The sequence below is a fragment of the Xenopus tropicalis genome, chromosome 4 (assembly GCF_000004195.4).
Source record: "Xenopus tropicalis strain Nigerian chromosome 4, UCB_Xtro_10.0, whole genome shotgun sequence".
NCBI classification, from domain to species: Eukaryota; Metazoa; Chordata; class Amphibia; order Anura; family Pipidae; genus Xenopus; species Xenopus tropicalis.
Window position 1 is genome coordinate 52,323,210 of NC_030680.2, and position 27,667 is coordinate 52,350,876.

Here is a 27,667-nt window from a genome sequence, read left to right on the forward strand (position 1 = left end):
TTTGCTTATATAAATATAGTTTATTTGGCCCAGACAATAATAAGAACAATGAATATTATGATGACAATAATTAAGTACAAAAATAAAATCAGCCTATCCACCACAAGAGCAGCCATGTACCACTCTGACTTGGCATCCTGCTCATTCTTGGACAATTTCAGGTTTTGGTTTATCTTCAGAACTTCATCCAACAATTTTTTTAATAATCTCACTTCCGGAGTTATTTTAATCTCTTTGTCTGAATCTTTCTTTTTCTTTTGAAGTTCCATGTCAGGCTGGTTATATGCTTTGCTAACACCTGGATCTGCCAGAAATATAAACTGGTATAAACAAAAGGCAATACATTCAGTGTATTCTCTCATCTCATCTCTCTCCCCATACTCACCTGTATCTACTGAGACTACAAGATTTTGCTCATTTTTGTACAACTTAAAAAACAGGATACGCGCTAAATGTTTTAGGATCAAAGTCTTTATCCAGTTCGGGACATTTGGTTGCATGTCTGACAATGTCAGCATGTAGTTGGTAAGGATACAACCAAGGATGCTGATCACCATTATAGCCAGACAAACAACGCAGAAAATACCTGTGTCAACACACACACAAATCATTGTTAATTCTTTGCAAACTAATTAGCTAACACTTAAAAAATGGGTAAGCAAATTAAAAGAAATAGTTACAGAAGAATGTAAAATTTTAATTGAACGTAGAATTATCAGATGTTTGGACAATAAACTTGCTGTTTTCGTTCGAGCCTACCAGCATTATAGTGACATTTAATAAATCTAAAAATGATCGTGTTTTATTAAAAAAAATACCATGTCGAGTTTATACGAGTTTCAGGGCCAGAAAAATTCTAGTTTTAGTAAATCTGCCCCAAAGTGTTTTTAATCCATTAATGTTTTTATTGTTCCTGATGTGCTCTCCTGACCCTTCATTTCTCCTAGTCTTAAGCTGGCCATCGTAAGGTTGGTGTGCACCGAATGATTGATTGATGTCGGAAGAAAGCTTGCCAGATGCACCTGTCCAATTTTCTTACTGAATATCCTTAAATTAAAATCGCAACTGATGTGCGATGGACTTTCATGTGTTCCATTGGCAACCTGAATGATAATTCATTTCAATCTGCCCTGATCAACTTTTTTGGAGTTTGTTGTTATATATATATCTATTATGTTCTATATATTCTATAACATAGATCTATATCAAATTAAATCATAAAAACACTTATGACATAACTAAGACCACCTTACCTTTATGTTGCATGTTACTCACCTAACATAGGGGGGTTGTCAGAACTTGGCATCATATCATTTAAGATCAGCAAGAGCACAGAGAACCCCAGAACAATGGTTATTTTAAATTCAAGCGTTTCCCCTATCCGTATGAACATACTGGCAAAATCCAGGAAAATCAAGAAGCAAGCTGGGACGATGAGATTAATTACAAAAACAACAGAGGACCGTTTCATGGTTATCTAGGCAGGGGAAAAGAAAAGAAGATATTAACATATATAATTGAGATCAAATACAATGTACCATGCAGAAATCAGAGTTGGTATGCCATATGGTGACTAGGGGGCTGTCACCTCACCAATATATTGGAAAGAAAAAACAACCAGCACACAAAGGCAATTCAAAGTGGGTAAACCCCCTACATTTATTGTGTCAAATATGTTTTACAGCATATTCTAAGCATGTATACCTGCCAAAGGGGAATGCCACATAAATGTTCAGCACAAGAAATACAGAGGATCTCCTTGATTAAGTACAATTGCACAAGGGGCATGGTGTGGCATTAGCCTTATGGTAAGCATGAGCAACCTGAACCTCAATGTTTATTTTTTATTACAATAGCTGTCATGGTGCCTTCAAAATACAGGAATCCATGGTGGAGGCCCGATAATGGAAGCTTTTAAGACCATAACCACATTAATAGTGGTAGCGCAGCAAAGTGGTGCTCACTGTAGGGATATCCCTCTTCATTCACATTTGAAAGAATTATATTATGTCATATTAAGACATACCCTTAGAGGAAGTAAGTGCTTATGGCTGTATTTACATAGACCTTTCTGATAAAGCTTACTTATTTTTTACCTTTCCTTCTCCTTTACAAAAAAGGAGACAAGAAATCCTGTGTTTCTTTTGATAAACATGTTCTTTGGCCTCTGGAATGAAGGATTTTTCTGAGAGAGGAAGTCTGATACCAGAGTCTGCACAGTTCTCTCCTCCCTTCTTTTGCTCCCCCCCATAAAAATATTAAAAAAACTCACTCCCCCACCCTTAGGAATGTGTAATCTGAGCTATAACTGCTAAACTGCAGGCAGGAAGCTATGAAGACCAAGCTAAAATGGCAGCTGCAAACATCTGAGTAATGAGCCCTAGAAGCTTTCTCTGATTATGAAAAAGCTTTCTGCAGAATAAATACAGCATTCTAGGTGGCACTAATGTAGCAAATCTATTGGCAGTAAAATGCCAAAATGATTTTCCTTCACCTTTAAATCCATATGCCTCCCCTGTGGATAGCACAGCAATCCCCAGCACATACACACCTTAGAAACCATATAATGACTATTTCCAAATGCTAACAAACTCCCAGAACAAACCCTGCCAGGTTTGCCTGCCCCATGCTGCTTGTGGGAGGTGAAGTATGGCACACACAGGCAGCATAGGGCATGCAGAGTATGCCCTCACTCATACTTTGCCATACTCTCCAGCAGCCGGACAGGTGGGGGGGTCACACAGAGGGGGGCCGCCAGTGGGACAGCACTGCCTTATAGGATAAAGCTTTTCCTGGTCATCCTCTGTCAACATAAAACATTTACTGATGGGTATTCCCCTGCTGGTTCCCAGCCTGGACAAAAGAAATGGTTAATCTTTGTTGTGAGCCAGTAGGAGGAGGGATTTATAGGTTCAAAGATTAACCATTTATTTTTTCTTCTGTCCCAGCCTGGGTTCAGATTACTCTCTCACACAAAGTAAGTTTTGCTTCTATTTTCATACCGAAATGAAAATATGTTAAATAATTTAAGATTACTGGGCACAGTTCTGGGAGTTCTCTCTGCCTATTCATAAGGAGGTACAAGATCTGATTCAACTGGAGTGGTCAAACATATCTAAAAGTATTCCAGTAGAGAAAAAGGTTGAAAGGTTCTGCAGATGATATCCAGGAGGTTTGGAACACACCTCCTTTAGTTGATGCCCCAGTGGCTAGACTTTTAAGGAAAACAGCTTTGCCAATTGACAATATATCTGCTCTAAAACACCCTATGGATAGGCCAATGGAGACGGAGCTCAAGAAGTGTTATATGTCCTCCGGTGCCGCATGTAAGCCAGTGGTGGCACTCCTCTCAATAACCAAGGCCCTTTCCCTATGGGCTGGGAATTTAGAGCAAGCGGTGAAGGAGATAAGATCTTGGAGGGCCTGGAGGATTTCGGGCTAGCATCTAATTTTTGCCTAGAAGCAGCACTTCATCTAGTCCAGCTTTCTGCTCGATCAAAAGCTTTCAGAGTAATGGCATGTAGAGCCCTGTGGGTCAGGTTTTGGTTTGCCGACACAGCTGATAGGGTTTAAATTGCTTAATGCTGAATTTACACAATTTTGTTTTGAATCATGAAGGCCTGTGAATGTGTTACTTCAATTGTTATGATTACCCTCACTATCTTGTCTTTGTCCAAGTTGCTCTTGGCCTTGATTATCTCAGCTAATATTCAAGGCTAAGAGATCATAATAAAGCTTCAGCAGCTAATTAAATAATTTCTGTATTTCTACTAATAATTGCAATGTACCCACCCATGATACGTAAGCATAATGGGATGTGTTTTTCTATCTACTATATAAGTAATATCAAAACAAAATAAAGTTGTACTTGTTTGCAATACACATACTGGTTGTATCGTTTGTACAAGTTCCCTGATCAGCGCACATGCGCAGACGATATCAGATGTTTCGCCGACGCACAGATTAAATCGAACCGGTTCGTGACTGCTTAGATATAGTGCAGAGAAGCACAGACGGAGTTAAAAAGATTAACCCTTACAACAGCCTCTAAAAATTCACTCTGTAAGATGCCTTATGAAGGCAAGTGTTTATTTGGCAGGGCATTGGATGACATAATATCTAAATAGACTGGAGGAAAGAGCACCTTCTTCCACAGGCGAGGCGCTTTCGTGAGTCTTCCAAGAAGCAGTCAGACACCTTCTTCAGATGAAGAAGACCTTCTTTAGATCATTTCATTCCTACCACTTTACCTCACGATTCCCAAAAAAGAGAATTTATTTTCCAGTATGTCCAACAGCTCCTTTAATACCAGGCAGAAAGAAGTGGATTTTACTCTCGTCTCATTTTGGTAACCAAGACTACAGGAGACCTACGTTGTGATCATAGCCAAGCTAACTGGATATGGTATAGAAATATATCATTATCTCGACAACCTTCTCCTAGTAGCAAGGGATCCGATGACCTTACATTCCAGGGAGGTCTTGGAGAGATTTGACTGGATTGTGAATTTGGCCAAGAGCCAGTTGACTCCTTCGCAGGGAGCCCAGATATAAACCTTATTGGGGCTAGTGTCTCTGCCCAGGGAGAAAATAGATCACATTATTCTTCAGGTGACACAATTCATTCTTCAGGTGACACAATTCAAAGAGGAATCAGCCACATCGGCGAAGAAGTTCATGAGCCTGATAAGTCTAACTTCCACTATAGGCCTTGTCAGATGGGCCAAATGGAGGATGAGGTCTATCCAACTCTCTTTTCTGAGTCAGTGGGATTCAGTGGGGCAGAATTGGTCTCAGATAATCCGAATCACTGCGAAATGCAAGAGGCAGTTATCCTGGTGGATGGTCTCCAGCAATCTTTGTGGGGGTCTAATACGAAGTAGATAGAACTATTTACAGATGCCTCAGGCCTGGGCTGGGGAGCACATCTCCTGAATCTTTAATCTCAAGGGAGATGGATGGAAGATCTCTCAGAAGTCCCGTCCAACATCTTGGAGCTCAGAGCAGTATTTCAGGCACTCGTTTCTATCAGGGAGATCCTCCAGGGTTCCGCTGTCAAAATAAGGACAGACAATGCTTCGGCCACAGCCTACATCAGAGGGCAAGAGGGAACGAGGAGCAAGTCACTCTTCAGAGAAGTTCTCCCAATTATAGAATGGGCTCAACGTCATCTCTTAGACCTAACAGCCCAGTGGGTTCCGGGGACAGAGAATGTGGAGGCGGACTGTCTCAGCCGACAGCTCTTACTCAGAGGAGAGTAGGCACTGAATCCGAGAGTGTTCTCTTGGATAATATCCATCTGGGGTTGTCTGGAAGTAGATCTGATGGCAACTCATTGGAATAAAGTATCGGGAGCTTGGCATTCAAGAGTCCCTTGTTCAGGAGCAGCAGCGGTGGACGCTTTATCGTAGAATTGAATGGACCTGTTTGGTATCAGAGGGAAAGATGTACACAGTCATTCTGAAGGTCCCGTTGAAGATCCGTTCAACCAGAATTAGAGTTATTACAGTTCTCCCAGACTGGCCGAGGAGGCCTTGGTATCCCTTGCTGAGGAGCCTTTCAGTCTCATGCCCACTATCTCTCCTGCAGACCGGGGATCTTTTGGTTCAGGGAAGATGGGAAAATCCAGACTCAGTGAGTCTTAGTCTAAAGGCCTGGAAGTTTAGAGGCAAATCCTAAAGGAGTTGGGATGTTCAGAAACAGTCTTCTATGACCTTGAAGACCTTCTTTCTAGTAGCACTCACATCAGCTTGGAGAATTTATGAGCTTCAAGCCCTTTCAGTTGATCCTCCATATACGGTGTTTCATGAAGGAAAGGTGGTACTAAGACCTGTTCTGTTCTGCCTAAAGTTGTCTTCAAATTTCATATTAACGAGCCAATTAGTTTACTCTCCTTAGATCCTCCTGTGACTTGCCATGACCAGTTGTCTACTTTGGATGTGAAGAGGTGTCTGAAGACTTATATCAGTAGAACTGAGAGGTCTAGAAAACTGTTTGTGATTCCGACGGGGAAGAGAAAAGGAGAAGCAGCTTCTAGATCAACATTGAGTTCTTGTCACAAATGGTTCTTGTTGTTTTTAGATATGTAGAGCAGTATCGAAATCTAATTTATAGACTGTTAAATATATCAATTTAAAATATAATTTGTAGAATCGATAATTTATCCAGAAGATTGGCAGGTGAAGGATTGGTACTATACACTCTCTAGAAAATCTCAAAGTTTTCTCATGAAATGCCTATTAATTTCTTTAGGCATTAATGGAATAGAACATATCTTGACACATGAATAAGATATTCTAATTTGCCTGGCCTGTGATCATATGTGACCCTGATATTGAACTCAGTCCTGCAAAATTTTCATTCTTCCCCAAATGCCTTCTGCCACTCCACATTCATCCAGTGTTATATTTAAATCTGTAACCTTAGCTGTTAGTAACTAGAGGTTACTGTATATACTGAGCCGAGTTTTTCAGCACCCAAAATGTGCTAAAAAAGTCACCCTCGGCTTATACTTGAGTCGGGTGCAATACAAGCTTTTTTTAGTACACACGAAGTGGCTGATTCTCATTTCCTTGCTGGAAGAAGCCAGCGGCTCTTTGCAAAACCCATCCCCTACCTAACATTCAGATGTGTCTGCACAAGCAGCTGTTCACTTGCATGCTTCTCTCCAGGAAAAGGGGGTCCCTTCAGACCCCCTTTGTGTGACCCCTTCCGCAATTGCCGCTCCCGCCGCCCCTGCCAACCTGACAGGCTACCTGTTAGTGCGCTCTTCTGAGCACTGCAGTAGCGTCTGGGGCGGAAGTGACGTCACACATCCCTGCAGTTAATCCCGGCCTCGTCTTCCACAGTACTAGTGCTAGATATTTATAGATCCTAATTATAGTTAATCCTAATTGATTAAAGTTCAAGATAAGTTATGGAGATCCAAATTACAGAAAGATCCCTTAAGTCTACTAAAAATCATTTCAATATTGAATAAACTCAATAGGCTTGTTTTGCCTCCAATAAGGATTAATTATATCTTAGTTGGGATCAAGTACAAGGTACTGTTTTATTATTACAGAGAAAAAGGAAATTATTTTTTTAAAATTAGAATTATTTGCTTATAATGGAGTCTATGGCAGATGGCCTTTCCGTAAGTCAGAACTTTCTGGATAACGGGTTTCCGGATAAGGGATCCCATACCTGTACAGTATTTACCAGTATTAGCAGGATTATCTCCTGAACCAGAGCACCTAGAAACAAAAGGAAAAGTGCTCTGTATTAGCAACGCTGATCACATGATATGGTTATATCATGTGATCAGCGTTGCTAATACAGAGCACTTTTCCTTTTGTTTCTAGGTGCTCTGGTTCAGGAGATCTGCTTTAAGACAACACAGCTGCTGCTGATTTGAGACAACGTCGCTCTGTCTCTACTGAATGTGATGAGACAGAGCGGCGTTGTCTGAAACTGCCAGCAGTGCTTGCTCTACAACATCACACACAGACTCCTGTACAATGAGCCCTGCTAGCAGCGTCAGACAACATCAGATGTTCTGAACCAGAGCTAAAAGAAAAAGTGCTCTGGATTCAGTGGGAGCTCCTTTTTTCTAAAAAAAAATGTTATACCATGTTATACCATGTTGGACTTTTTCAAAGTCTTTTTTTATCCAGTTAGAAATAGATATCGATACTGCTAATCTTGGACCTAAACAAAAACGCAGGCCATACAAAGCTGGTTTCAAGGCTGTGTCAAGAGCAGAAGAGAGCAATAACAGTATTGGAAGTGGGAATTTTGTGTTGACGAAAAACAATTGAGGGAGTGGCGGAAAATGAAGGCTGGCTTGGAGAAGATTCCAAAATCTAAAAAAGCTCAACATGGTTTAATGACTTCTTATGGGGCTCTAGAGACTGAATTGCATGAATGGGTTATGGCTTGTCGCCAAAATGATTACTGCACAACGCACATGGGAATTTGCTTACATGCCCTTCAAATGGCTATGGATGACAAATATAAAGCACCAGGCGTTGAAAAATTTGCTGTGTCAGCAGGATGGTGTACCCGCTTCACGAATAGGTTTGGCCTATTTTTGCGACAAAGAACAAAGATTTTACAGAAGTTGCTGCAAGACTTTGAAGAAAAAGTGATGTCATTCCAATCATTCATCATAAAACAAAGAAGGATTCATAATTATGACCTGGGAGATATCGGGAATATGGATAAAACCCCCATGACTGATCTGCCAAGCAACAGAACTGTAACAAGTTTTGATGACAAAACTATTTTCTTCAGAACCACACGTTCTGTTATGTTTGGCTAACGGAACTAAGCTGCAGCCTGTCATTACAGTGCACCCACATGTTAAAGGCTGTATGGATGAAGAACAAAAACATGGCTAGAAGAAATTTGGAATGGACGACCAGGAGCAGCCTTAAAGAAGAAACCACCATTGCTAGATTGGGATATGTTCAGAGCCCACACATGAGAATTTTTTTTACGTCATCACAAGTTACTTTGGCCATTATCCCAGGTGGGCTTTCAAAGACCGTGTGCGAAAGAAGCGGCATGAATGGATATCATCTGGTCAAGCCGGACTGACAAAAGTTGGAAATCTAATGAAGCCCCACATAGAATTAATAGCAAAGTGGGTTCGAGATGCATGGGAAGACATTCAAGATGTCATGGTGCACATTCATGAAATGTGGCATTAGTAATGCTATGGATGGCAGTGAAGGCAGAGCTTTGTATGAGAATGACAGCAGTGATAGTGATGACAATGTCTATGCTGATAACCTCACACCAGCTGTAGCTGAAGCTCTGTTTGGACATACAGATGATGAGGAGGAATCCAGTTTTGAAGGATTTTAACTGTTTGTGTTTTAGCTTGGTTGCTGATTCTTAAAGTATCATTGTTGATACCATATTGTTTTTGTTGACCCTCTTCTCCACTTACAGAGCTACTTTATTGTTTTTCTTTGAAATAAATATTTAAAAACATATACCCAACTGATGCCTCAATTAATGTAATTTGATTGGTATTTTGATTATTGAAACTTAGCAATAGCTGCTGCATTTCCCATGCTAGGCTTATACGCAAGTCAACAAGTTTTTCTAGTTTTCTTAGGTAAAATTAGGTACCTCAGCTTATATTTGGATCAGTTTATAGTTGAGTATATTGGTATACTGTTTTTAATGGGTAATTGTACCAAGAGCACCATTTAACCTTATATAGCAATCTTTGCCTATAGGATGCAAACTGACAAATATTAGCCACATTTTACACCTGCTGTTGTGTTTTAATTTGTATCAGCTTTAAATTCCTTATAAACTAAATCTGCAACGTTTTTTCGCTCCATAATTATGGTAGCACGAATTACAGACCCACGGTGCAGCCAAGTTTGTTCCCCTCTTCCGGGTTTTAATTTAAATGCCTCACAAGTAAATAAATATGCCCAATCACAAACCTGCAACGCCCCTTCTGCTTTCAGCCAGTGTGTGACAAGCTCAGCTCCGTTGTCTATGTGTAATGGGGGAGGGAGAACCCTTAGAAGCAGGCAGGCACAGGAAATCTTAAGCTGGCCTGCTATTTAATTCTTTGTGGGAAGAGCAAAGGGGGGGGGGGGGCACAGCCCTTTGAAGTAGGCAGGCAATGGAAAGATCAAGCCTGCCTGTAGTGATGAGCGCATTTTTTCAACAAGGCATGGATTCACAGTGAATTTCCGCATTTTGCCATTGGCAAATTGTTTAGCGAAACTTCTGTGAAAATTCGCCACAGAAAAAATAAGTTTTTTTTGTCATGTGTCAAATTGGGCGTAAAAAAACGTGGGCGACAAAAAAATAACCGCGCCGACAAAAAGATAGCCACGGGCAAAAAAAAAGATGCAGACGACAAAAAAATTGTGCAACAAATGCGTTTTGCTAATTTTTTGACAGGACAGATTCGCTCAGCACTACCTGCCTGCTATCTAGTTCACAACGCTATGCGAGGGAGGGAGGGGGAACTCTTTAAAGCAAACGGCAAGCTGAATCCTCCCAGTTGATGACATAATCATTTTGACAGATTGAGAAGCTACGGTCGGGCTGCCAGACAGTTGGGCTTAGGATCTTCAGTAGAATTTATGTAGAGAAACAGGACTTTTAGGAAAAAACAATCAACATGACCTATAGGTAGGTTTGGAAGTAGGTTCATATTTTTATAAGAAATTTTTTGGTGTCAGTATCACTTTAACATATTTGTATCAGATTTAATGTTGTGTCTGTCCTCTTACCATATAAGTAACTTCGCTAAACTGTCCATCACCAACCAGACTTTGGTTTACCACTGCAACATCCAACAAGCTCCAGTCTCCTTTGCTAACAAAACTGTCCAAAGAGAGTTGGCTGACCTCAGAGGAATTTAAACTCGGAAACATGATAATATCTTCCACTGCGAAAGAAAACAGTTTCTCGTGACATGGAAAACTTCCTTATGAGAATCTGTCAAGTCTCTAAAACAATGTTTATTATTGGCCTGTCCACGTGTAATGTAACACATTATTAGACTTATAGTATTCATGAGGACCATATGTGTCTTCATTAGAACATGTTTTTAGTTGCCTAACTATTTCCCTTATAAACCTCAACTTCCCTTTTTAGTTTGAATTAAAAAAAACAACATTTTTTTGCTTTAATTTGCCATGTAATTTTTTCCTAGGTGGATCAAATTGTGTCTGAACACTTTACACTTACTACAATGGGAAGTACTGTACAAGGAGCTCTATATCTACAGCATATAGGAATAGTTTTCTGTAATAGTTGTGGTTTTCTTTGTAGTCAATGGAAAATGCACTTATTTCTGAACATTTTGTCTACTAAGTTCTATGGTTTTTTGTTTTTTTTTTGTTTGCTCCTTATTTTGATCTCAGACCCACAATGATTAGAACAAGGGGTGTAAAAAGTTTATACTTAAATCTGTGAGTTATGTATAATGTATATTGGAAACATCCAAGTAGCAGAGCTAAAACTGCTTAACCTCCTTTAAAAGGTTAGGTGTATTCCAAGCAAACAAGAAAGACCTTTAACAGTTGAATGATGAATGTTTATCATTTATGGCACTTGTTGTGTAGCAGAAGGTTTTGGCTGCTTGTTACTTACCAGTGTAAATGAAAGAACCAAATGTTAGGTTGCAAGTCTGTGTATCAAATGGGAACTTGAAGATATTAATGTTGCAGGAACTGATGATCCTTAAAGGTTTGCTACTAACGATATCACCATCATTCTGTATCCTGTAGTAAGGAATCACTGGGTTTTTATCATCTGGTTCTACCCTAATTAATAAAAGATATATTGTTACAGAGAGGTTAATTTAGAAGCATAAAAGTTGATTAGTGGGGCATCATCAGTAAGTTTACCAGCCTTTCGGTTTGCCTGCTTGTAACTGGGCTACCTGTGGCTGGTAGACACCCATTACAGTTAGATGTATGAGGACGTCCTTTACTGTAAGAAGCAGGCATGATACCCAGTAAAGCGATGAACCAGGACACTTTTATTGAGCAGCTACTTGCAGGGAGGAAGGTTACAGACTGGGGCACTGGTTGCCAACTCAAAGATACACAATAAACAATACTGCAGTAGTCTCTCTCTCTGTTCCTCACAGTCACACAGTGTTCCTCTCCTAAAGCCTCCAGTACCTCTGTCATGCAGGAATAAACAGGCCATTAGCCATAGAGGGCCTTCTCATCCTAATAAATATTCTCCCAGTTTCTCTATGGTGTCCCACATATAGTGCCCAAGCTTCACCCAAAGGTTCCCTCCAACCTACATCTGAACACTTCAATTCCTTACCTGGCACACAGTCACCTGGGGGCTCTGCCCCAAAATACTAACTCCTTGTTGGGATAACAGATGGTCCTTTCTGGGTAACCTAACTACCTTTCACTCCTAGAAAGAACTCACACCCAACTACTATCCACTTACTAGCCCTGAAGGAATCTCCCATTTGGTCTGGCCACAACGATCTTCAGTCCTGCCTTAAAAATGTGCCTGGCTAGTGCATTTCCTTAATTATGCTTCTGCAGTGCAGTTCCCAGCATGTGGCACCAAACCCTAATGTTGCCCAACTATTTACTTTATAAAAATTAATCTTTATCTCTTTGCATGCTTGTTTGTTTATGTAAAATTGCCCTTTTATATAAATACAGTAGTAAGATGTGAGGAAGATGGTTGACTTATTTCTAGTCAGCTTTACAAATGAATAGTACATTTTTTTTTTTATACAACACACTCAATAACAGAAAAGCATACTGACTCTTGGTACAAACCTGCAGTGTGGTGAAAGGTTACCTGTTAGAGGAATATCACTATAATTGTGGGGTCACAACACAGCAGTTCTTCTGATGGTCATTGCATAAACAGCTGTTGTGCAGAACAATGGTTTACAAGGATAATTTGGTAACCCGACACACAAATGCAGCTTTGCTGATCACTAAATAATGTGGATACATGCATAAATAGTTAATATTGCATGTATCCCTAGGATCTGAAGTATCCATGAAAGAATGAGTTGGCCACTATACACAACATACATTTTTAATCCAATATTTTTTTTCTCCAATATTTTTAGGAAGCATTCCTAAAAAGGGATTCTGTCATGATTTTTATGGACATTATTTCTAATTCACTCTAACATTTAAAATGTTATTCTTGGACCAACAAATTTATTTTTGCCATCCCAGTGCATTGTGCCTGCACTTTCAGAAGGAGCCAGCGTTACACATTAGAACTTCTTTCAGGTAACCTATTGTTTCTCCTACTCCCGTGTAACTGGAGGAGTCCCAAGCCGGACTTGCATTTCTTACTATTGAGTGCTATTCTGATATCTACTGGGAGATGCTATCTTGCTACCTTCCCATTGTTCTGCTGATCAGCTGCTGGGGGGGAAGCAGCGCAGCAGTAAAGTGTGACTGAAGTTTATCAGAGCACAAGCCACATGAGTGTGGCACCCTGGGAAATTAGGAATATGGCTAACCCCATGTGAAATTTCAAAATTAAATATTAAAAAAATCTGATTGCATTTTTGAAAAATGGATTTCAATACAGGATTCTGCTGGAGAAGGTCTATTAACTGATGCATTTTGAAAAAAAAACATGTTTTCCCATGGCAGTATTCATTTAGTCTGCCAGCAGTATCACAAGACAACACAATATATGGTATATTAGTCTCACAATTGATAAATGTATAGGTCTGGTTTCCACAATGTATCTCCCAGACTGGTAACTTCATCAATATCACAAAAGTCAACTGGGTTCCAGGATATGAATTCATTCTTCCATTTCTAAAAAAAAAAAAAACAATATAAAGCAAAAGTAAACTGTACATTTGAGGAAAAAATATAGAATCATTTTTATTCCAGTCATACTCCTTCACATACATAACTTGGATATTTTAAATCTGCATATGGTGTAGTATATGACAGTGTTGGACCAAAAGGTGAAGTCACCCAACGCACCCCCCATCACACCTGCCCCCCACTGCCTGTCAGAACTGTTTATTAAATTTCCCTATTCCCTGATGAGCTAAAGCTGGCAGTTACAGTAGAGTTAGAACGTGGGGTAGGCAGGCAGAAGAGGTATATGCCTCAAACGCCCCACCATTCACCGTTGCCCACTAGGCATGTGCCTCTTCTACAAAAACCTGTTTTTCTGTGGGTATCACCAACTAGTGTATAAGCATAACATGAATGTGGGTCACTTGTTCCTTTGGGGCTATGTAGAAATTTTACAACTTTCCAACACGGTGAAAAAACACCAAATAAGCATTACTATAGTAAAAACAAAAAACGTTAATAAAAATGTAGTATATTTAAAGCTGGTTGCAGAATTTATGTGAGGATATTGTCCACTTCATTAATAAGCATCATTACATAATATTATTTTGTAGTATTATAAAGGTATTCCTGCAATACCACTAATTATTGTCATTTTTTGAGTCCTCTGTATTCACTGTAGGAGTTTTGGATCAAGTCATTACCATATAAACATACCAGTGCTTAGTTATACATTGCTACAGTTTGTTGCATATCACAATATTAAGTTCACAATTTTGTAATGACATGGTGTAAAACCGCCACATGTGGAATTGCCGTATAAGGCTAGAGCTATTGCCACACAGCCCATTCGTTGATTTGTACTCATAGTCACTGTGTCACCCCTGGGTCCAGGTTTTTTGCCAGTAACCTTCACAACATTGCTAGATTCTCAGCAAAAAGCTCTTGTCTCATGTCTGCACCCAGGCTAATGCAGTGCCTATGCAGACAGAGGAGTATGTAGAGGCCAGCAGATTGGAGAATCAATCCTGTGTGACAGTAGCCTAAAGCCGCACCAGGCTGTTTCTCCTCATAGACACTCTTTGATAAAACGCAATATAAACACACAACGATATAATGCTAATATATGTGGCACTGTGATGGCTGGCTGTGTCAATGGATCTAGCCTATCACATGCTTATGAATGTGATTAATTAATATAAAAATAAAAATGAGATCTTACCAAATATAACCAGATGTATGTTGTAAGTGTTTGGGAACTTGTGTCCTAAAAGAAACAACAGATAATATTGTGTGAAATGGATAGCGATTAAATGTTGCTTAGTCATTTATATTTAAAAAGCAATATTTTATTAATATTTTAACTGTGCTGCCCATTATATTTTACCTGTTACATACTGAAGGCAGGTTTGGGCCACCATCAAGTAATTAAAATATTATTTATTATTTCCCTGCATTGGATGTGCGTGCTTTAGAAACAGTTCTATAGTTTATATAAACAAAGCTGCTGTGTAGCCATGGGGGATGCTATTCAAACTGTAACAGGCTACATGGGACTGATTCTGTACCTGTGCTCCGAACAGCCTTTCCATGAGCCTGCACCTGGATCCAATGCGTCAGGCTGGGTGCAGATGAATGGTGCAAATGTGCACAGTGGCTCCAGGGGGGGCATAGAGGCTGATATGTTTAGAATCAGCAAGATGTCAGCAAGAATCAGCCTTGCGTGGTTATGCTATGATGAATAAATGTTTTATTCACTTAAAGGTAAAAAAATAAGTAAGCTTTATCAGAAAGGTCTATGTAAATACAGACATAAGCACTCACAGTAATGCTGCAAAAGACACACAGGATTGCACATTGATTATATAGTGATGTATAATATTTGTGAAAGGCTTCTGCAATTTCTGTTGGCGCATATGCCATTTTACCTTTGCCTACTGCAATTGCAGTTATAGCTGATTGTATTTGTTGGTCTTTTTTTTATTTTTTTAGCTAAAAGGGAGTGTGGTTTATCCCCCCTTTCATAGTATTTTTGCCTGGTCCAGCGTAATGTTTTTTCAATATTGTATTTATTGTATTACTACAATGTGCAAAATCGGCCTTCCAAAAAGGGCCCTAATTGTTATAATATATAGACTTATAACAAGCCTGCTATTTACAACCATAGATGTGTATAAAGAACTATCTGAAGCCTAGACCTAGAAATAGAAGTAGCAGCCCTCAAACGAAAAAAACGCATATACAATGAAGCCCTGTTGTGTTTTGTTTTCCCCCCGTTAATCCACCCAGGTTTAAATTTCTCTTTATATATGATCTAAAACGGTACTATGATAAAACAGTGTGCTAAATGAAAATGACAAAACTTTTCAATAAAATTTAAGTTACAAAAAAAAAAAAAAAAAAAGAATTTCAGAGAAAGAAAAAAGGCTAGCCCAGTGATGCTTATAACTAAGTACAGTAGACAGTCTGATCAGATTAAACAGATTATAGGAAAATATCTGTAGGTGTTGTATGCTGACCAAGCCTTTAAAGAAGTCCTTGATTCAGGTTTCCGGATGGTAGCGAGAAAGGCTCCCACATTAGGTTCTATTTTAGCTCCTAGTCTGTATGTGCAGGGTGATTAAAGAACCACTTGGTTACAAGTAAAGGGATGTATAGGTGCGGTGCAAGGAAATGTGTGACGTGCACAGCAGTGCATGTCTCGGATTTTTTTGTATGCAGTGTGACAAATAAGCGTTATGATATAAGGAGTTATATAAACTGCAATACTAAGTCAGTTGTATACCTGCTTACCTGCACAAGATGTTTAAAGCAATATGTTGGCTGTACCACCAGGCCACTAAAGGAGAGGGCTAGGGCACATTTAAACTTAATAAAATCAATAAGTGAAACAACAACAGTCTCTAGGCACTTTAGTGAGTGCAGTAATGGTAATGTAGGGTATGTGAGACTACGGGGAATTGAAAAAGTGACCACAGGACCTAGAGGGGGCGATATACAATCAAAACTTTTAGGCTAATGCCAGACAAGGCGTAGGGCATATATTTTCAGCAAGCGGAAAAACGTTTGCCGAAAATACCGGCTTACGCTTCCTACTTGTGCCTGCACCCGAATGAATGGAATACGCTTGGGTGCAGTCACAAGTAGCCGAAATACGCATAAAAACGCGAGAGAATGCAAAGTCTTGTTTTTTTATGCGTATTTTGGCTACATGTGCCTGCACCCTACGCCTCGTCTAGCAAGAGTGAAGTGGATTTATAAATTGTGCACAGGGCAACCTCAAGGGCTGAATTTAACATTTGATGTAAGCTGTTACTTTTGAAAGCAGTTCATAGATTGATTAATTTGCTGCAACAATGTATTTATCTAAAGGATTGTAACTGTAATTTTAATGTTATGTCATTATTTTTTTAACTGATTATCTGAAAAATTCAGGATATAAAGCTGTGTGAACAATTGTACCGAGACCAAGACCCGTGTACATGCTCAGTTAGTAAGACTATGAGGAAGCTTCCTGCTGATTGGCTCAAATCCACATTCCTAATGGGGGGGAGTGAGTTCTTAGCATTCTTTGAGGGAGGGGGGAGCAGGAAGAGGGGAGAGAGCTGAGTGTCTCTGGCACAGGAAAACTGAGACAACAATTCTTCTGACAGACGAATCAATGCAGCGTTTCTGTGAGTGCTTATGGCTGTATTTACATAGACCTTTCTGATAAAGCTTAAAGGAGAAAGAAAGGCAAAGTCACTTGGGGGTGCCAAAATGTTAGGCACCCCAAAGTGACTTAAATCGCTTACCTTGTACCCCAGGCTGGTGCCCCTGCTCGGAGAGAACAGCACCAGCCCGGGGTAGCATTTAGGTTATCTGGCATAGCAGGATAATACAGGAAGGTTGCTAAGCAGTACTGAAGATAAGAAGCTGTTTTATAAACAAAGATGTTGGAACTTAGAAAATACAGGCAGTATTTTGGTGATCCGGAATTGGCTCCCTAAGCTGAAGGTCTGGGGCATGAGCACCCGGACCCACCATAACCAAGGTAAGATTTTTACCTCAGTCACTAAAGCTGTGTTTTTTGAGTTCTTGAGTTAAACAAAGATGTTGGTCTTACCAAGCTAACAATACTGTACAGGGTTACGTGTATAAAGACTTCTGAAGGTGTCTGCCAGTTCTTCACAGGACGTATATTTGCACCTGGAATACTTGCCAGACTGATATTCTGTAGCACGTCATTCAATGAACAGATACGATTACATTCAGCTCTACCTGCAATGCAGAGAAAGCATATTACCTCATTTGCCTCATATTAAAGGAGACATTTTATATAAAGTTCATATTCAGTTATAATATTCATCCTCCCTCAAAATGTAAAAAGATGCAGAAAGAAAGATGTTTTGAAAGCATTTTACCTCCTAAAACTGTCATTATATGAGAGCTGCATACACAACCTCTCTAATCAGAAGCCAGAGTAAAATGAAACATGGGAGTGTCCTTCAGTCTCCCACAGGAAGTGGTCACAGCACTGACTGAAAGGCTTTACTCAACAGTAGCAGGGAAAACCCCTCCCAGTTTCTCCTCCTGTGTCTCTCTGCTTGTGCTGCTGCCAGGGGGGGTGGGGAGAGGAGCGAGTAGAGCAGGAACTGACTGCCTGTGACATCGCTAAGCCCCGCCCACTCCATGCATATTCACTGCACTTTAAGTAGCTCTGCTGAAGTCTATCTGGGCCAGCCACATTCTGAAGAGTCTAAACTGGAAGCTTGCAAAAGGGCTGGGTAGAGTTTTCAAGCACTTATGGACATACAGTATTTGAACCCAAAGGTATTAAAATAAAAGCACTTAATTCTATTTTACATTATTTTACATGGTTTAGTGCATTGTAAAAATTTATGGTATATGTCCCCTTTAAAAGGGAAATATTCCTGCAAATAACGTGATGCTGAAGGCTTAAGAAAACGTATTTTGTAAACTTGTCTTTCTGTGGCATATTGTTGGTGTATTTCTTGAGGCAAAACTTCAACAAGAAAAATTTACCCAGGAGCACTAACCAGTAGACTCGCTGGTGTGCTACACATGCACCACCCCCAGATGGGCGTCGCCTCTCACAATACTAGTCCCAATCATGGAGCAACACCTAGTCGATTAAAAAATACAAAAGTCTTTATTGTTATAGTAAAATCATCAAAGAAACATAATGGGCTCAACCCCACAACATACCCTGCTGAGCTTGACGCGTTTCTTTGCCACTTCCTCAGAAGTATTTCTTGAGGTACCCAGTTTTACTCCATACTAAATTAGACTGTATTATTTACAAGAATGACGTATGCACTGCATTGTGCAATAGTGTCACTGTGTGCTTTTTTAAAGGGGTTGTTCACCTTTGAGTTAACTTTTAGTATGATCAGGGATCCCCAACCGTTTATACCCATAAGCCACATTTAAATGGAAAAAGTGTTGGGGAGCAACACAAGCATGAAAAAGGTTCCTGGGGGTGCCATTAAGAGCTATAATTGGCTACTCAATAGACTCTATGGGGACTGGCAACCAACCGAAGGCTCTATTTGGCATTATACTTTTTTATGCAACCAAAACTTGTCTCCAAACCAGAAATTAAAAAATGAGCACCTGCTTTCAGGCCATGGGGAGCCACATCCAAGGGGTTGGGTTCACAAGCCACTGGTTGGGGATCACTGATATAGAGTGTGATATTATATATATATATATATATATATATATATGACTATATGCAATTGCTCTTCATTTTTTATTTTCTAGTTATGTCACTTTTTGTTTCGCAACTCTCCACTTTTTTGGCTATTGAGGACGGTGGCACCCATTTGAAAGTTGGAAAGCATCCGAAGAAGAAGGCAAATTGAAAAAACTATAAGAAATAAATAATGAAGATCAATTAAAAAATTGTCAGGGAATAGGACATTCTATGACAGTGCTGGCCAACTTCTGTGGTGCCGAGGCTGCTAATGGAAGCCAGTTTTGACAACTCCTCTTTTTTAAACTGCACCCATTTTAAACCACACCCATATTATCACAAGAGCTTTTAAGACCATGCCCACATTAATGGTGGTAGCCCAGCAAAAGCAAAAACCCAAATGCTTGGTGTTCACTGCGGGGATATCAACCATCATTCATATGTGAAAGAATTATGTCATATTAAGACACACCCTTAAATCCATATGCCTCTTCCTCTCCTGTGGATAGCACAGCAACCCCCAGCACATAATTACACACCTTAGGGACCATTTAATGGCTATTTCCAACTGCTAACAAACTCCCAGAACAAACCCCTGCCAGGTTCACCTCCCACAGGCAGCATAGGGCAGGCAGAGTATGGCCCACACAGTGTGTGCCATGCTCTGTCTACCCTATGCTGCCTGGGTGTGCCATTCTGTCTGCCCAATGCTGCCTGTGTGTGCCATAGGGCAGGCAGTACATACAGTGACAGAATGCTAAAATACTAAAAGTTAACATAAAAGTGAACAACCCCCCCTTTAAGATTTAAGAACAGTATTAAGGGAAGATTTTGATATATTTAAAAAAAAAATCAATATTTTTACTTTTATCAGGAAAGTTACGCAGAAAAACTTTAGATTTTTATTCATAATATTTTTTGTCTAAAGTCACTTGTTGGCGAGCCTTATCGTTTCCCATAGTTAACATGATTACTGATTACAAACTTTTGTTCCAGTGGAATCAGAAGGAACAAAACATTTCTCAGTGGAGCAAGTTGGGATAGCTGGCAATATAGCTGGCAATATACTGTATAATAGATACTGTAAACAGGTACTTGTGTCAAAATGTGCACCTTGCACTTCCTTATAGTTGCGCACTGTGCCACTCTGTCCTTTCTGACTCCCAAAAGACTCAGGATCAAGAAGCTTTCATTTTAAATAACCACTGAATTAGTTTGGTGGTAGCTCAAGGGTTTCTTGAGTGCCCTGCATCAATAGGTGCAGTTCCTAAAGAATAGGGTGCACAAGTCCAACACTGGAAGTGGTGTCAACCAGATTCATTTGCAATTGTATTTAGTTTGAGCTGAAGTACAAGCCCCACCGCCCCTCCCACGTAACCCCCTCTTGCGACCGCAACAATGCTAGAATTAAGGGGGGAAACGCTGCATTATGGGAATAACATGGCGATTGCGCCAAAATTGTCACAACTTTTCTCTTTGCATTTGTGGTCATAAATAACACCTTCTATTTTGTACTATTAGTACTAGACCGAAAAGAGGATGTTCATGTTCAGAATTCTGGAAATACAGTATATCAGACAGATCACGCCTTAAATTTAAATTGTCTCAAAAAACTTTATACATTACCCATATGTAAGCCACACATTTGCATGACTGTACATACATTTCTAAATCAGAAACAAAAAGAAAGGGACCAGATTCCAGCAATCAAAATAAGAAAAACATTAATACATCAATATGCAATTATTTTCTGCAAGTACAGTACATGAAACAGAACCAAATTCTTTTAGGGTGTCTTTGCTCCCAAATATACATTATAATTCACTTTATTGTCTTTCTTCAATTACTGTATTATAAATACTACAACTCCTACATAAACCCTTAATGAGGCATGGTGAAAACATTCAATTCAAGTGGAACAGGTTAGGTAAAATTCTTGCAAACAAACACAAAAGGTGTGTTCACTTCAGATATGTATATGACCCCCCTTAGTGGTATGCTGGCAGTATGACAGATATGCACTTGGCAGACAATATCATGGGGGTGGCAGTGGCTACATGTTTTGGTTCTTTTTCTTCTTTACATGTTCCTGTCAGACACTATATACATTGTAATATATTCTTATTTTACACAAGAGCCATGAATATCCTGTAAATTATATCCTTATAAAAGTTGCTTGGTGATAAGTTATAATCAGTGCTTAGTGATGTAATTTCTGTCACGATTCACTGAAACTTGTGTATTATAATAAACAATGTACCCCCCTTTGTAATATACAGTATGAGGATATTAGAAATCACCTTGGAGTTACCTGAACTGTATAAAAGCACTCGCCAATTAGCCTTGTGTTTTTATATGATCATGGAACTCCTCTTTTACTTATAAAATCATTATATTTTACAATAGGGGGTACATTATTCCCTATATTATGTATCTGTGTATATCTCTATAAAGCACTACTTATGTACGCAGCGATGTACAGTAGAACAATAGATTAAAACAACAGGGGGTTAAAACAATAGATAAATACAAAGTATAACAATAAATACAAATAAATACAAGGTACAGTTGCAATAAGTTAAGAATCAACAAGACAAGAGGATAGAGGTCCCTGCCCCATAGAGCTTACAATCTAAATGGGAGGGTAACTTACAGACACAAACAGGAGAATATAAGGGCTGTAGGTTACAGTGGGTGACACTACAATATAAGTGCCAGTTCCCAGATCAGGGGATGTGCGAGTGCTCCAAAAGGTAGTCTTTAAGTTTAGTTTTAAAAAGACTGAGGGAGGATTCTCTCTGGAGGAAATCAGGGAGGGCATTCCAAATGTAAGGGGCAGCGAGGCAGAAAGGTTTTAGGCGGGAAACAGCAGTAGTAGTGGGGGGCACAACCAAGCGGTTGCTCTGTGAGGAACGGAGGAGTCAGCCTGGAATGTACGGAGACACAAGGGAAGAGATGTAGTGAGGAGCAGAGGAATGGAGGGCTTTGCAGATTAAGAGAAGAAGTTTGTAAGATATTCTTTGTTTAATGGGAAGCCACGATAAGGACTTTAGCAGTGAAAGGGCCTGAACTCTCCAAGATGAGAGGAGAATTCTGGCAGCAGTATTTCATACAGACTGTAGAGGGGAGAGATGGGAGTTGGGGAAGCCAGTTAGTAGCAGGTTACTGCAGTCTACAGCAGTGATGGAACGAACAAGAATCTACTGTATATCAAAGGAAAAAATTGCTTACTGTAGCATTGGTAAGATTCTTCTTTTGTGGCAGCTGACCACTGTATTATCTATTGTGAAACTTACTTTTAACAATAATAAAATATGCCGAAATCTTGTAATATGACACAAACTGAGGATTTCAGTGCAATGTAATAATGCTTAGTAGTAGGCATTTTAAAAACATTTATTTGAAACAACAAACAGCTGAGAAACATAAAAGCCATTACAACTAAACTGGGGTGCTGGTCAATGATATTACCACTGAGCTAGGCTATTTGATCTTTAATTTAATGGGCCAAGCCAGTGAAGATATAAGAGCCATAACAGAGTTATATTACCAACAAAATTAAGTTACGAGTGTGCTCGGTCATTAGTTAAACAGTTATAGGATAAATACATACTAATAAAATGCTAGGTGATTATATGAGAATTACTTACCCAGTAAGATGGCTGAGAGCAGCAAAGATGTGAACTGTAAAGTCATTTTGGGAAAAGAGCCCCAGAGTGTGTGATCTCTTTTGTTCCTTTCTCCTGATATAAGATAAGATATAAGGCTCACAGTCCGGTGAGAGCTACAAAATAGGAAAAACTTGTAGATGACACTACCTCTCCTGTCATTTATCTGTTAATATCCTATGTGGACAAAAACAACCAATGGGGACTGGTTTCCTTGACTACTGAAATGGAAGAAATTAGGGGTTTTGTGCAAACAGGTTTGGTAGGTGAGAGCAGGTTCTGTCACCTATGTACTGTAGTTCCTCAATGCAAGGCATCAGCAAAGTACTAAACAGTCATTAAAAAAATGGGTTAATCTGCACAATTCCAACGGTACCGGTAACTAAAATACAACTAGATTTTCCAGAATTGGATATTGTTACAAAGACTATTTAGTCTTTGTAACAATATCAAATTCTGGAAAAGCTAGTTGTATTTTAGTTACCATTGGAATTGTACAGATTTTAGTTACCATTGGAAATGTACATTTTTATTTGGTATGTGTGAATTATATTGTAATGTGCTTATAACATGCTTTGAAACAGAATGTTTAGCCCATCTATAGTATAGAATTAGTTTTCATTGTATCATGAGGAAATGAAGATCTCAAAGTAATGTAAAAATCTGACCCACAAAATCTGATCAAAATCTCCTATCTAGTTAAGCTCCCTTGAGTTAATGCCTTTTTTATGCAAGACAACACTTTCTTTGTTGTAGTAACCACTGGTTGACACTGCCTTGAGTTAGGGCTAAACTACAAAAAAGATTTTGATCAGATTTTATGGGTCAAATTTTATCTGACCCATAAAATCTTCACACGTAACTGCATGAAATTTTGTAGCATCCTACAAAGTCTGATCCCTACAGACAACGCCAGATTTGTCATTGGGGTGCCCAAGTCCGCCCCCATTCACGACAACACCCCCCCCGCAAGCGTGCATGCGCATTCGTGAATCCACCCCATCCCCCACGAGCGCGCATGCGAATTGGTGCATTTATTTAAACTTAGAAAACCACTAACAGTGTATAATAGTCGGCAGAACACCAGAGGGCAAACAAGGATCAACGAACTCCCGGCTTCCCCTCGTTCTGCAACCCTGAAGGCAGCACCCAAGGCTGCCCCCATTCACACCACTCCCTTCCCCACACGAGCGTTCATTCGCAAATCACACTGAATTATTAAGAAATTCCCCCCAAAAACCCACTAGTCTCAGTAAATTTTTTTATTATTGTAATTTCTTATAAAATTAGGTTTTTTTCCATTTATCCGATATGTCTCCTTTAACAGACACATTGTTTCGGATGGTAAATGTTCCATGTAGTTTACATCCGACTTGTAGGATGCATTCTGTCGATCCGACACCGTCCTTAAAGGAGAAGGAAAGGCTAATGAAGAGTTGATCTCACGCTGCAGGCATACCTTCAGTTCTCTTAATAGTGCCCCCCATATAAGTCTCCCTTTATTTCCCCCGTCAAGATGATCAGAAGCCTCATAGGAAAAAAAAATGCTGAGCTCTGTAAAGAAAGTTCCCATAATGCCTCACTCCTGCACCAAGACCAAGACCGTTGTACATGCTCAGTTAGTTAGACTATGAGAAAGCTTCCTGCTGGTTGGCTCAGATCACAAATTCATAAGGGGGGGAGAGAATTCTTAGCATTCTTGAGGGAGGGGGGAGCAGAAGAGGGGAGAGAGGGGAGAGCTGGGTGTCTCTGGCACAAGAAACAAAGAGACATAAAATCCTGTGTTTTTTGAAAGAGAAGTCAGTGCAGTGTTTCAGTGAGAGCTTATAGCTGTAGTTTCATAGACCTTCCTGAGAAAGCTTACTTAGTTTTTACCTTTCCTTCTCCTTTCAAAAGCCTGTGTAGTTTAGCTCAATTATTGAATTCCCAGCAACAAAGTGCATTATGTGCAACTGAGTGGTGAAAACATGTTCATTTAAGCTTTGCTCAAAAACTAGTGAGACCAGCAAGGTTATTACCACCATTTGGTCAAAATATGGAAGCTCATGTGCCTCGTGACATGACTTGTCAATCAAACTTTGACTACTGCATAAAGAGAGAATAATGAGTGATGGGAGATTTATATCAGAAGAAGCTTTTATAAAATGTTCATTTTGGTGGTAGTTCCCAAAAATACTGCTCCCCCCCACCCCCCAAAAAAAAAATATCAACAGTTCAGCCAAGCAGATATCCACTAAATTCACTTGCAGTGGGGCTGTTTTGGGGGTTGCTTTCTCTGAAAAAAAAGTTGCAAGGTGACATGATTACTCTTTACAAGTACATTAGAGGCCTTATAGGCAGATGCATGGACACAATGGGTGGAAACATAATATAAAAATAATAGTTTACCATGTTGTGGTTCATGGGCCAATTTCTGTCTACTTTCATATTTGAATCCAAGACTAAAATGTTGCATTCTGAACACAAAACCAGTGGCAGGGGGGGCATGGTTTGGACGCCAAAGAAGATGGCTGCTTAAGCTTACTACTCCTCCGATGCAGCCCACCACGAGCTTACATAAGCACCCCAATTTGGTCACAGACCCTGACAAAACATTATCAGATGCCTCCGAATACTTCACGGCACTTATAAATAAATCAGATAACGCCACACGACCCTGTAATTCGATCCAGGGAGCTGATTCACAAAAGGCAGAAAAAGCTAGTGTTATTTTTAGCATGCTTTAAAAATAGTATCACTTCTTATATTTTTAGAATTAATGATTGATTCACAAAAAGGCCACTTGTCTGAGTTAAGAAGCAATTTTATTGTCATTATTTTTTGTGCAATGCTATATTTTAAGCGATATTTTAAAGTATGCAATATATTTATGCGTGATTTCACAGCACCTAACACATTTTGGATGCCACTGACACAATAGAACTCTCTTTTTATAGTGTTCCAGTCTTTTCTATTGATGTGAAACTTTATATAATTCCCAGGCACTGAACGTATGGCATCCAGGACCTGGCCAAGGCAACGTGAAAATGTGGGCTGTGACATTCCCCCATATATCCCTCCAAATTTCTAAAAAATCCAGTTTCCGAAAAGATTAAGGGAGCACAGAAGTTACCTGCAGCTTCTGTGCGTTAGTGGCTGCAGGTAAGGCTCCAGTACCTCATACAGACCATAGATTGCTGCTCTGTTTAACCTATAGCGCCTCACTATTTCCTCCTCCGATAATCTTTCCCTGAAAACTCGATGATGCATCACTCTAGGACGATCACATACTTGATTCTCTTGTTCACATTCAAGAAAAAATCCGACTGCAAACTCCATCTTGTCTCCACAAACGCTCAAGAACTGCAATGTTTACTAACGCCCACTCCTAGGAAGTGTTAATATTCACAATAATTATCACAATATTGCTTTTAACACTTAAAATATGTCTGTAATTATGCGTTAGGACTACAGGTATTTCTATTTCATAATTATCACAATCTTATTTTTCATCTGTCTATACATCTGAGGAGCCACCTAATGAAGGCTTCCCTTTTAATATACCCAGTTCTAGTAATTTAGCTACTGACGCGTGGGTCACTCCGGAGGAAATTCAAAAGAGACTTGAACATGTAAAGGTAAACAAAGGTCCAGGACTGGATGGGATTCATCCCAGGGTATTAAATGAGCTGAGTGCTGTGATTGCCAAACCTCTTCACATAATTTTTCAGGATTCATTGATGTTTGGCATGGTGCCGAGAGACTGGCGGATTGCTAATGTGGTGCCGTTATTTAAAAAGGGATCTCGTTCTCAGCCTGAAAACTATAGGCCTGTTAGTCTGACATCAGTAGTAGGAAAGCTTCTGGAAGGGGTAATAAGGGATAGGATAGTTGAATACATTGCAGTTCACAATACTATTAGTTTGTGCCAGCATGGTTTTATGCGTAACAGATCTTGCCAGACTAATTTAGTTGCCTTTTATGAGGAGGTGAGCAGCACCTTGATGCTGGAATGGCAGTTGATGTCATCTACTTAGATTTTGCTAAAGCGTTTGATACAGTACCTCACAGAAGGTTAATGATCAAATTGAGGAATATTGGCCTAGAACATAATATTTGTAATTGGATAGAGAACTGGCTGAAGGATAGATTACAAAGAGTGGTGGTAAATGGAACATTTTCTAATTGGACCAGTGTGGTTAGTGGAGTACCGCAGGGGTCAGTCCTTGGTCCTTTGCTTTTTAACTTGTTTATTAATGACCTGGAGGTGGGCATAGAGAGTAATGTTTCTATTTTTGCTGATGGCACTAAATTGTGCAAAACTATAAGTTCCATGCAGGATGCTGCCGCTTTGCAGAGCGATTTGACAAAATTGGAAAACTGGGCAGCAAACTGGAAAATGAGGTTCAATGTTGACAAGTGCAAAGTTATGCACTTTGGTAGAAATAATATAAACGCGAACTATCTACTGAATGGTAGTGTGTTGGGGGTATCCTTAATGGAGAAGGATCTAGGGGTTTTTGTAGATCACAAGTTGTCTAATTCCAGGCAGTGTCATTCTGTGGCTACTACAGCAAATAAAGTGCTGTCTTGTATAAAAAAGGGCATTGACTCAAGGGATGAAAACATATTTTTGCCTCTTTATAGGTCCCTGGTAAGGCCTCACCTTGAGTATGCAGTGCAGTTTTGGGCTCCAGTCCTTAAGAAGGATATTAATGAGCTGGAGAGAGTGCAGAGACGTGCAACTAAACTGGTTAAGGGGATGGAAGAGTTAAACTATGAGGTTAGACTGTCGAGGTTGGGGTTGTTTTCTCTGGAAAAGAGGCGCTTGCGAGGGGACATGATTACTCTGTACAAGTACATTAGAGGGGATTATAGGCAGATGGGGGATGTTCTTTTTTCCCATAAAAACAATCAGCGCACCAGAGGTCACCCCTATAGATTAGAGGAACAGAGCTTCCATTTGAAACAGCGTAGGTGGTTTTTCACGGTGAGGGCAGTGAGGCTGTGGAATGCCCTTCCTAGAGATGTGGTAAT

At 39.7% G+C, this 27,667-nt stretch overlaps 1 protein-coding gene across 1 annotated transcript; it reads right to left on the reverse strand.

Annotated features, from left to right (window-relative positions):
• LOC100494266 (5-hydroxytryptamine receptor 3A-like) lies at positions 1-22,830 on the reverse strand. Its single transcript, XM_002932505.5, has 9 exons — positions 22,634-22,830; positions 17,391-17,545; positions 14,508-14,552; positions 13,185-13,294; positions 11,115-11,287; positions 10,250-10,407; positions 1,276-1,477; positions 386-586; positions 1-304 (listed from the first exon to the last, which is right to left on the reverse strand). The coding sequence occupies exons 1-9, from the start codon at positions 22,677-22,679 to the stop codon at positions 21-23; spliced, it is 1,374 nt and encodes a 457-aa protein (XP_002932551.2). The 5' UTR covers positions 22,680-22,830; the 3' UTR covers positions 1-20.
• Positions 22,831-27,667: the final 4,837 nt, after the last annotated feature.